This window comes from Pygoscelis adeliae, unplaced genomic scaffold (assembly GCF_000699105.1).
Source record: "Pygoscelis adeliae isolate BGI_AS28 unplaced genomic scaffold, ASM69910v1 Scaffold282, whole genome shotgun sequence".
Taxonomy (NCBI): domain Eukaryota; kingdom Metazoa; phylum Chordata; class Aves; order Sphenisciformes; family Spheniscidae; genus Pygoscelis; species Pygoscelis adeliae.
Window position 1 is genome coordinate 2,744,807 of NW_008824352.1, and position 11,964 is coordinate 2,756,770.

Below are 11,964 nucleotides of genomic sequence, written 5' to 3' on the forward strand. Positions count from 1 at the left end.
GTGTTGAATGGTAGGTTTGCTGGAGTCAAGCCAAAGAGAGAGGTAGATGGCTGCCTTTGTGGTCAGAGGAGGGAGGGAGGGAAGGATTTCCTATTGCAGAACAAAGCTGAGTTATTGATAACAAAATCCACTAATGTGCTGACTATTAGGAAATGCTGGCTGATTTCTTTGCATATGGGAGTTTGCGCAAATACTTAAAATTTGGGGAAACTACTTGAATTCAGTAATGGTGTCCCTTCTGGACATTTCCTCTCCCTGGTGCTTGGAACAAAGGACAAGAATAATCTTTTTTTCTTTCTCTCTCTCTCTCTCACTTTCCTTTTCATCAAGTAAAAAAAAAAAACAAAACAGGAAAAAAAAAGAATAGGCTGAAGTAGGGGCTAGGCATTTGGAAGAAACTGTGAACTTTAGGCTGTTCTTGCAGGCTGACAGGCTGCTCTGGCCACCAGAAGAGAAAGATGCTGTTCCAAAGTACACTCACCATTAGTATGTCTGCTGTGATAGCCCAGTTTGAAAACAGAAGAGTTTCTCCGATAAAAATGCAAATCTGTTGTAACAAAACACACAAAAAGGAGAAGATTTATTCACTTGACATTCAAGGGAAAAATAACCTGTCACAAACTTTCCTTTGTTGCTTATTTGTCTCAAACCTGCTCAAAAGATTCTTCTGTACGCAATACATTCCTGGTTACTGTTGTGGTTTATCCTGAATATTAGAAAACTATAGATTTTTATCAGAGCTCTAGAGGGTTGGCCTGCAACTTCATTAGTGTAAACTGTTTATGATCTACAGAGCAGCTAAATAAAAGGCTGACACACTCGGTAACAGAATACAAGAAGCCAGCAAGAAGAGACAGCCCTGAGCTTGCATACTTAAATCATTCTGTTCCAAAAAGCCAGTTAGAAAAGGCAAGGCAGCCCCAACTCCCCAAAACACAGTCATTTCCATCACCAGGCATCAAGTTACGTGTTAAGCTCTGTAGCAAACCACATGAGGTTCTCTACCCACTATGGGCCAGATCCCTTCCCTCCCCTGCTAGCATATCGCTGTCCTTTTTGAGGGGGACATAGGCCTAGGCACTATAACAACTCAAGCGTTACACTGGTAATAGCTACGTACAGTCAGGACAGGACTTAAGTATAGGTTTTGCAACATCGGTGTCTTACAGTGAAATATAACTCTTGACCCCGTGGAGATGGTCAACAAGATACATTAAAAGCCCTGTGTACGTAGTGGGACGAGAGCATCTTTTTGTTTTGGTGCAGTATAAACAGCCACCACGTATCCTTTGACCTCTGGCACTGCCTCCTCACTTATTCCCATCCCATACTGCCTTCTCAGTTGTGCTGGTACAACAGAATCAAGCAGCGATCCAGATCAGGAAACCGAGATGGAGCAAAGAATCCTTTGCTGGGCGGGGAGGTAGGGGAAGAGGGGGTTGTTTTGCTTATTTTTCTTATTTTTAACCCAAATCAGTTCCCTGGTACAGTTCACTAAATGGTTCTACAAACACTTACAGCAATTGAAAAACTGGAAACAATCAAGAGGAGAAACTAATTTAACCTGGCCTCATCATTAAAAGAAATGTTCATCAAACAGAGTCCAATGGAACAAGGGTGACATGGCTTCAGGAGGAACACTGCCTTCATCAAAAAGCTTTTTACTCATATTTCAATCATGAAACTTTTGCTTTTATGCGGTAGGTTAACAATTTAACAAAGAAATGTAGGTTCAACAGGATGAAAAAACAAGGATGGAAGATCTTCCACACACACGTTTCCCTCTTCCGTTGTGTATCATGAAGAGAGAATGCATAGACGAAGCACTATGTAAATAACCAGACTTCTAAAAACCAGCTCCGCTGCTCCCCACCAGCAAGAAGGCAAGCAAAACTCCTTTACTAGATGTCCCCCAAAAGGTTGCTTTTTGCCCAGCTAACCCATTTCTTTTTGTGGCATCTAGAGAGAAAACATAGCTCCTGGAATCCCTGTTGGTAGCTGGAGATAACAGCTATGGAAATTTGGATTCAGGTCATTGAAGATCCCCCTTTTAATTGCCTTATGCTCAGTTTTTGTTAAGTTGAATAGGCTACAATTCATTAATGAAACAAAGCCGGCAAGAAATACACGGTACACTTTGCTCTGAGGAAACAGTCAGATGGATGTTGTTTTGTGGTGCTGTTGTGAGCTTTAATGGGCTGACTGTCCCAGTCCCTGTTGCTTGCACAGGCGCAGTTTGGGGTGGGAGGAGGACCGCCAAGATTGGCAGCTATGGCTCTGATGTGACCACCCCAGTTGTCTTTCCCACACACCGGTTGAGATTGCCTAAACCCCTCAGACCATCATGTCACTGCCAGGAATAGTTTGCTTTATTTAGCAAATCTTATGCATTGACCTACAGAAAGCTTCCTCTATTTGTTTCTAAAATTGTCTGTGTTTCCCACACATTCTCCCTCCCTATCCCCTCTTTTTGTGACTGGATCTGCTTCCTCTGCGATGGTGTCTGAGCCAGTCATTATGGCCCAGCTGGTCAGCTAGGAAATCTCCTCTTTCCATTTTCCCACTGTCCACTGGTCTGCCTTGAACTTGGCCCTCACTGGAAATGGCAACTGCCGAGCTAAGAAACACAAATCCAACGAATCAAGGTGCTGACGGGAGTTGAAGCCATGTGTCATGTAGCAAGGGCATAGCGGAGCCCCAGGTGGGCTCTCGGGACCTGCTCTGAAATCTGTTCTGCTACAGCTTCGCAGCTGCTGTTGCTGGGGTTCTGTGGCTGGACAGATTAAACTGAGCTTGGGAAAGATGTAATCACACTTTTGAACGCGGCATCGACACACCCTGCCTGTTCATACAATATTGCAAACAGGCAACTGCTTGCCTTAAGGTTATATAAATTACATACACGTAACACATATGAATTGTTACATGCAGCAAGTAAAACTTGCCACCTTCTTCAGGAATTCAGCACAAGTCCTGTAAATAAATCACTGAAATGCTACAAACTTCAGAGCGCACCAGTTTTGAATTGTTGAACGTGTATTTCACCCAACACGTTTCCATGAAACACATGCTTAATATGTGGATGCTGGTAAAAGGAAAAGAGGAAGATCAAAAAGTAGGACAAAAAATACTGATATTAAAAAAAGCCTGTCCTTCAGCTGCTAATGGGGATTTATTAAAATGAGTTCATCCATTGCAAAGGGCATATGAGGATATGTGGCATTTCTGCTGGAGAGAGACTCTAGGGATGCCTACTGCAAATAGGGCAGCCTCCAGAACAGATCAATAGCTCCTGAAATGGTCACGGTTTTGACTCCTCACACACTTTTTGAAGCCTCATTTTACACTGAGATTTCAGCTCTAGAGATATATCCTCTTCTGAATCCAGCTGTGTTGTATAATATCTCACCATCTCCAGTTGCTCAGCTATGATGAGCTGATAGAAGTTATGTTCCCGTCAACTCTTCTGTTCATGTGACCAGTTAGTAAATTCTGATTCCCCAAAATGATACGTAAAGTAGTTTCGGAGTAGTTGCACCAGCAGCTCTCACAGCAAGATCTAAGCAGGTTATAAACTCCTTCCATGGCTATTTGCAAAGTGCGTATCTGTCTACATCTTCATTATCTGTATTTCTCTTTGAAACGGTGGGTAAGACTCCCACATGTACTCTTGAATTTGAAGTAACTCTAACTCCATCTCAGTGTTGGGCAATATCGATGCCTCAGAAGTAGGTAAGTCACCAACACCATGACAACAGAAAGTCCCTGGAGTCGAGCCTGAGATGCTGTAAAAGCATTGAAATTGAGGTACAACAGGAAGTTGGAACAGTGTCAAAAGGAAGACAAAGCAAAGCATGTCTCTCCAGTCATTTGGAAATTTAAACTAGTCTAAAATCTCCTGTTGAAATGTCTGAGTAGTATGATACAATGATGCTATATAGCTAATGGGTTTCAAGAGACAGGTTTGAAAACCAACATTTCAAAGAGTACATATTTCAGAAAGAGTGGGACCTAAAGATATGCAAATTGCTGTTTTAAGGAGCCAGACTACAACACACAAATCCACACACAGCAAGGAACACAGAATAAGAACTGATTGGACTATACAGCCAAGCAAGACAGTAGAAGACAGAAATACAAGTGTCTGGGCAGCTAAGTGATATGGAATGCTGTTTTATTCAATATGGTGATAGGTGCTTTATATATAAAAATATAAATACATGGCCACTTCTACCACTGTCAATAACTTACTGGATTAGCATGAAAAGATTGGACAGAAAAAAGAAGTCTGTCTACCTGCACCAGGTAGGAGTGGCTGCTACAGAACTGGAATAGCAGCTGCCCTCAGGGACCAAAACCACCTGCAAGATAGGACTGAGCAGGGGAGAAAAAGTACGTGTGTTCAGAGGAGGAAGAGAGCAGAGAGTTGACAGCCTGTAAGGGACAAGGTGATCATGTCGAAGGATATGCGGGTCTTTTAAAACAAAACAAAACAAAAGCCAAAAAGCCAAGAAATTAAAAAGCAAGGGCTCTGTTGATTCTTGCTGGAGTGCTGAACATTTCATTTATGACGATGCCAGTATCAGTTGAAATTAAAAACTCTCAACTGTTAACTAGAGCAGGGAAGAAGATGGCAATCTGGTGGCCACCACAGCTCAGTGTGAGAGAACACCATCTCATGGGGACCCGTCTAAATGCTTGGAAGTGATAATTTTAAGGCTCCGAGCCAATGAGGGGTCCAAAACCAGTGACCCTTCAATTTTAGCACGGTGGGATCAATGACAAAAATCTAAGGACAGTCACAGTACAGAAGGTCTGGAAATACCACCATGTTGGGGAGCAGACCAGAACATTGTTCTTGCCTTTCACAGTCACACAGAACTCAAAGATGCTGTTTCAGGATGAGAGCCAGGACACAGCTGTCAAGGAAGCTATCAGAGATGAGAAAATCCACCCATAAATTTTACTGTATTCTTTTCAGAACAAGTTATTATCATGGATTTTGAGATAAGGAAGGTAACCTAGTCCATCACGCTGTCCACCATATCTAGGCGTTCCAGTCAGAGAACAGTCTCCTTCATTTTGGACCAATGAGACTTAAACCAGACAGTAATGAGAAAGTGCTACACCATGCAACCTTGCAAGACAGGTCTCCTAGGGAAATACAAGGGAATTAAACACTGGAAGTCTGTAAGATTGCAATAGCATTGAACGGCATGGGAGAACAAGGGCTCGTGTTTGAAACTTGCCTTGAAAAGTCAATTCAACTGATACATATCACTACCATGACAATACCTTGTGTTATGAGACATTGGTAGCTCCAACACAGACCTGTTCTCTCAGTGGAGTTAGCACCTGTAACACTAAACAGCAACAGCAGCAGGCGTTGTGTCATTGTTTTCTGTTTATATTAATTTATAGTGGATGGCTTGGCCACAGATGATCTAACTCCAGGCGATTTACAAACATTAATGATCTAAGCTACCCTGACCCTTTGTAAGTTAAGAATCCTCATTTTTGCAGAGGCAAAACAAGGTTAAATAACTTGCTCACTGTCATGTGTAGAATCTGTTAAAGAGAGTTCAGATCTCTGACTCCCCAGTTGGCACAATATCTAGACTCTTATCTGCTTCCTATGCATCAGGTTTCCAGCAGCAGAGAAAGCATATTTAGGGCTACGGAGAGGCAGTGTTACCTGCAACAAATGTATGCATCAGCAAATAGGCTTACATTCCTCATACCTCCTCCATATGCAGATATAACTTCCTTTGCAAATCATTGACTCTATTAGAGTTACTGCTCATGCATAATAAAATAAATTGTTTCTAAGATTGGTTAAATAATACCATCTGTATTTATACATTTACACAATGCAGAATAGTCACATGGCTATCTAAAAAAAAAAAACAAACTAAGGAAAAAAGATGAAAATGAGACCAATAACCACCTTTTGTTGCAAAATTTTTGAAAACAGTATTTCCAGCTTAGAAAGGGAGGACTTTCTGCATAAAGAGACTACACACCACAAATGAACATGTCTGTCATCAGGTCTGAGAAAGGAGAAAATCACAGTGCTGGCTGCACAAAGAGGTGGAGGGGAGGGGCAGGCGGAGGGATGTGACAGATCTCTTCACTCGGAGATGGCTGATGATCAAAGGAGGGTTAATGCTTGGCCGACCAGTAACGCCCTCTTACAGGTTGTCTGAGGTGATAATTTTTCTGCTGGTCACTGAATCGAAGGTTAGCTCTAGACCATGCCACAAAACAAATCAGAGGACTGAATCTCCTTCTGACACGTTCTAAGTAGCCAGAGTAGGCATTCTTGGTTCTGTCTTAATGTTTTTAAACTTTCACTCTTTCTTCTTGTGTTTCCCCGTAACGATGGCAGCTATTGAAATACTCAGAAAATAACCATGGCTAGGCTAGTGCTAGAAATGTAGAGAAACAAGTAACCGCAGTAGATCGGTTGGTTAACTGTAAATGAATTCTCCTTGCTGGGTGGAGTGTGCACTGCAATGTGGCAGCTAAGGGTGGGCTTTCAGAAATTATCCCACTACTCCAACCATCTCATGCTTTCCCTTCAAAACCTTCTCCCAGGTCTCAGGCTCCTCGCTATTACATTGAAAGGGAACCTGGGACCTGTTCACCCTACTGGATTTCTACTCTCTACTGAAAGCAAAATTCTAGCCTGCGGCTGGATTATACTACTTGAGTTTTTCCTTTTCCCTTCAGTCTATTTGTCTGGATCTATCAGATGTCTTTTTATATACCTTGACTACAAGCACTCTGAGAGGGGCCATATTTTAATCTGCATTTGTGCAGCATCAACCTTTGTGGGTTCCTGGGCTATGAGTAGGACTTTCAGGTGCTATGGGGTAATACAGATAACAACTGATTGAAATGACATGGTAATTAACGTTGGTCTGCAGCAAGCTACCTAGTTATGGAAATTAATGGTACTTATAGGTTGCCAAAAGCATGCCCACAGACAAATTAGACTGTAATTATAATTTGGTACCACTGCAGCTACAATACCCTTATTATAAGGGAAGTGGCCAATTTTCCTGCACCAAAACATTAGGCAAGAGCGATAGAGGTATGGATAGAGGTATAGATAGAACAACCCGAAGGCAGGGAACTGTGGGTTTCCATGCATGCGCTAAATCCCCCCTCTAAATTCTGATGACAGTTAGAGAGAGGGGTTAAGCAGTTGAGATACCATTTTCCACTCGGTCACATCTAGATAGTGCCAAAATGCCAAGGGGCAAAATGAAGGACATTCAGAACGGGAAAAGCAAGACCAACACCTCAGGCTTCCTGCAGGGGACAATGCACACAGTCTTCTAAGGAGTTTGATAGAGAGAGTAAGAGCGAGACTGACATATGCAAAGGATTATACTTACATAGGCTCCCACAATGCTGCTCTTGGCAGCAACGAAGATCAGACAGATGAAGATGGCTGATCCTAGCATGCCAACAGCACAGACAAGAGGATCAGCTCGCTGGGTTTTTAACCGGCACCATTTGGTTGCCCCAGCCCCTGTGATTACACCCAGGAAACCAGTGAAGCATGTGATTGCTCCGAAGATCAAGCTATTAAAAAGAAAAAAGAAAATAAGAGACGGGGGTTTTTTTTGAGTTTTTCCCAAAAATGGGCATGGTCTTTGAACAAATTATTACGGTAAACTGACTAATGGAAATCTGCACATTGGCTTTGCAAATTTAAAATAAAACAAATGAGCTCCCCTGCTGAGTGCTTGTGATTTTAGCACTCTTCCCCTGCAATTAAGAAAAACACAGCATATGAAATTCAGCCTTGTACACAGGCATTGATCAACACACAAAGGGGTGCAAAGGGGTCATACTGCTTCTTTGTGTGGAACTGAGCTTCCTATCAAGTGCATTGTACAGCTAATTATGTATGCACAAAACTAAGCAATAACCTGCACATTGATCATGTAAGGGGAAATCATGGACAGAACAGGCACTAGGGAGCTTAAGGGAAAGGAAACCTAACAAGACTCTAAATACCAGTGACTTTCAACATACTTTGACTTTCTAACTCCTTTCAGACCACTTTAAAGAAGCCTGGTTAGATTATTTTGCTGTTATGTTACACACATTTGAAACGTGTTAATTTAAAATTAGAAGATCCAGGAGCTGTCAAGGATTCTTCGCATTGTATGTGCAGGACTTGGATTACGGAGTCTTCGGTAACTACATTACAGTAGCTCCAGGGCCGCTCAAAATGTAGGTGTCATCAAGGAGTGGAAAACTTCTCTTCGTAAACAGCAGATGGGCAGTCTGACTGAAGCTGTATTTTCTGCTCACTGTGTTTTTGCGGAATAGACTGAGACTGCCTGCTGGGCGCTCTAGTTGATGGTACTCCACTAAGTAGTTTACCTGAGATGGGATTGTGTCAGCTAGAGCAAGAAGGTTTTCCTAATGTTATTTTTCCCTCACAAGGTAAAAAGCAAAAGAGCTGACAAAAGGCAGTTTTTCATATCTTTTATTCACCTGGAGAAATGCTTTCTTAGCATTTTATGTTTTGTGCCATCACGGTAAAGCACAAAACGATTAATTACTTTTCACAGCTTATGTGCTGCAAGTGATATTATATAACTGAGACTGAAAAACCAAACCACCGTATAACATCACGCAATCCAGACCAGAGTGTCCCAGATCTCTGCACCATTTTTCAGCAAAACTCAGCATACACAGTAGCGTACAGAGCAATGAAACACGGTCAAGTCCTCCTTCACACAGAAACCAAAGTCTTCAGGGTCAGTCCCTGCAGCCTTTAGGGGAACCCTGAATTATAGCCACCGCTGTGGCTACCCAACCTGCCAGCTGATTCTGCTGCTATCACAGAAAACAGCGTGGGTCTTAAGAAACCAAACTCTCTCTCTCAGCTCTCCAAACATCTTCTAAGGCAAAGACAGCAGTCTCTTTTCTACTGCTGCACTGTAGGCTGGGAACTAAGACAGAGCTGAGGTCATTGCTTCTCCCTTGCTTTGACTTCATGCGATGAAGAAAAGAAGAGCAATAAAACCTAGTTTACAGTCCCAGCATTTCCTATCATTGTTGCAAAGACCTAGAGGAAATTACAGACATTCTAGTAACTTGACTCCAATGGGACTTGCCTGTTTCCTCTGGTAAATAAGCCCCTACCCCTTTCCCCCTCTTTAAAGCAGCAGAGTATGAATCTCACCTATCTTTGGTGCTGCAGGGCTGTGAGCTGCAGGTCTCTGCTGTCTTCTGCACGACCTGTGCTCTGTGAAGGTAGAGAGGGATCCACATGCCAAGCGCCCCTGTGGCAAAGGAGACAGCTGAGGTGGCCAATGATGAGAACACGTAGCTGCGGCTGTGGAGACGCAAGAGGCAAAACCAAGAGAAAGTTTAGTGGGAAAAGTGAAAGAGCAGGAGCCCCAGGACAGAAGCCAGTGCTTCAGTGACAAATCACAGTGTTCCCCCATACATCTCCCTTTGCCAAGGGGCAGAGATAATACAAGGTACAAAGCAGCGGAGAATAAGAGGCACAGAATATTTCTTCATACGTGATGCTCCATTGATAATAATGTACTTAACTCTTCAGAGGTGCTTCAAAGAGACCATTTTTCATGGGACCGTTTCAGAAGACAGTCAGTACTTAGTCACTAAGACATGATACGTGAATTACAGGGCTTTCACTGTAATATCACCTGTTTACCTGGATTACCAGTTTTACTTCTCCCTCCCCATCCATGCCACCATATGTTTACTAATTGGATAAACTAACAAAAAAAGTAATATAGAAATATTGATAAATTAACCATCATCACTTTTCATAGTCCTTTGATACTGGATGACAATACCAGGAAGGCATTCTAGCCAGCAGTTCTAAAAATGAAGGACACCACAAGTTTCCCATCAGAATTCTGATGTAACATTGAATTCACAAGTGCAAGTTTGCACATTCCCAGGCAAGCTTTCTGGAAGCAAGGGCAGCTGCTTAAACACTCGTGAGCGTGTGATCTTTTATGCACATATACAAGCACCCAAGCACATTCAGTGCTTGTGCATTCAGTCACATGTGGTTGTATAAACATATATATTTAAACTTGCCATGTAGTGCGAGCTTTTGTGTATTTTCTTCTCTTAAATTGCTCTGGCATTTAACTGTCTTTTTCCCCTCAGCAGAGTAGCTCTTTCAAGGAAGAACAAGGACCTAAGCGTCTGAACAACAGTGGCACAACAATTAATACAGGAACACAGCAATTTCTACACTTCAAAAGCCTTGATTTGTCTGAAGTATGAGCCAAACAAAGCAGACTCTCTCTTAGATCTCAATCTTGGAAAGGTTAGAGCAAAAGTTGGAATCCATCATTGTCACTGCAGTCGATACCTCATGAAAATGTAACTGTGATTTTCCTTCCCAGGTCCACAGACTAAGCTTCCTGCAATTCTCTGCATGTTCTCACCTTCCAGTCTCACAGTGCTAAGTAGTACAGGCCATTGGATGTTCCAGTTAGGCATTAAAGGCAAACCATGCTTTTTACTAGTGCTCTTACTTTCTAATCAGTGCTTTCATGTCTCTCAGCCATGAGGTCCGAGCCTTCAGCTGTCCCCCAAGTTGTTCAACATTTCCTCTTTTAGCAGCAGGTACAAATATCAAGATGAGTGTCCCCGTTATCATTCCCAGGAGTGGAGATACCTGCAAGAAAGGAACAGGGAATTAGCACAGGAGTCAGCAGGATTCGCTTTGACTAGTCAGTAAGAAGCAGATTATGTTAGTTTTGTTTCAGTGTCGCGATTCTTTATAGCTAGTCAGAATCTGTAAGCACACTGAGGCATCTGCTCCTTTCCTTCATAGAATTATAGAATAGAATAGTTTGGGTTGGAAGGGACCTCTAAAGGTCATCTAGTCCAACCCCCCTGCCGTGGGCAGGGACATCTTCAACTAGATCGGGTTGCTCAGAGCCCCGTCCAACCTGACCTCGAATGTTTCCAGGGATGGGGCATCCACCACCGACACTCGTGAGCGTGTGATCTTTTATGCACATATACAAGCACCCAAGCACATTCAGTGCTTGTGCATTCAGTCACATGTGGTTGTATAAACATATATATTTAAACTTGCCATGTAGTGCGAGCTTTTGTGTATTTTCTTCTCTTAAATTGCTCTGGCATTTAACTGTCTTTTTCCCCTCAGCAGAGTAGCTCTTTCAAGGAAGAACAAGGACCTAAGCGTCTGAACAACAGTGGCACAACAATTAATACAGGAACACAGCAATTTCTACACTTCAAAAGCCTTGATTTGTCTGAAGTATGAGCCAAACAAAGCAGACTCTCTCTTAGATCTCAATCTTGGAAAGGTTAGAGCAAAAGTTGGAATCCATCATTGTCACTGCAGTCGATACCTCATGAAAATGTAACTGTGATTTTCCTTCCCAGGTCCACAGACTAAGCTTCCTGCAATTCTCTGCATGTTCTCACCTTCCAGTCTCACAGTGCTAAGTAGTACAGGCCTTTGGATGTTCCAGTTAGGCATTAAAGGCAAACCATGCTTTTTACTAGTGCTCTTACTTTCTAATCAGTGCTTTCATGTCTCTCAGCCATGAGGTCCGAGCCTTCAGCTGTCCCCCAAGTTGTTCAACATTTCCTCTTTTAGCAGCAGGTACAAATATCAAGATGAGTGTCCCCGTTATCATTCCCAGGAGTGGAGATACCTGCAAGAAAGGAACAGGGAATTAGCACAGGAGTCAGCAGGATTCACTTTGACTAGTCAGTAAGAAGCAGATTATGTTAGTTTTGTTTCAGTGTCGCGATTCTTTATAGCTAGTCAGAATCTGTAAGCACACTGAGGCATCTGCTCCTTTCCTTCATAGAATTATAGAATAGAATAGTTTGGGTTGGCAGGGACCTCTAAAGGTCATCTAGTCCACCCCCCCTGCCGTGGGCAGGGACATCTTCAACTAGATCGGG

General features: G+C 42.7%; 1 protein-coding gene across 1 annotated transcript in view; it reads right to left on the reverse strand.

Moving 5' to 3' along the window:
• The window catches only part of SPNS2 (spinster homolog 2 (Drosophila)), a 106,080-nt gene that overhangs the window by 36,045 nt on the left and 58,071 nt on the right, over positions 1–11,964 (reverse strand). The window contains exons 8-11 of the mRNA XM_009319313.1: positions 11,566–11,708; positions 9,212–9,364; positions 7,404–7,593; positions 482–547 (exon numbers count right to left, since the gene is read on the reverse strand). Of these exons, the coding sequence (XP_009317588.1) occupies positions 482–547; positions 7,404–7,593; positions 9,212–9,364; positions 11,566–11,708 (552 nt within the window). The remainder of the gene's footprint in view (positions 1–481; positions 548–7,403; positions 7,594–9,211; positions 9,365–11,565; positions 11,709–11,964) is intronic.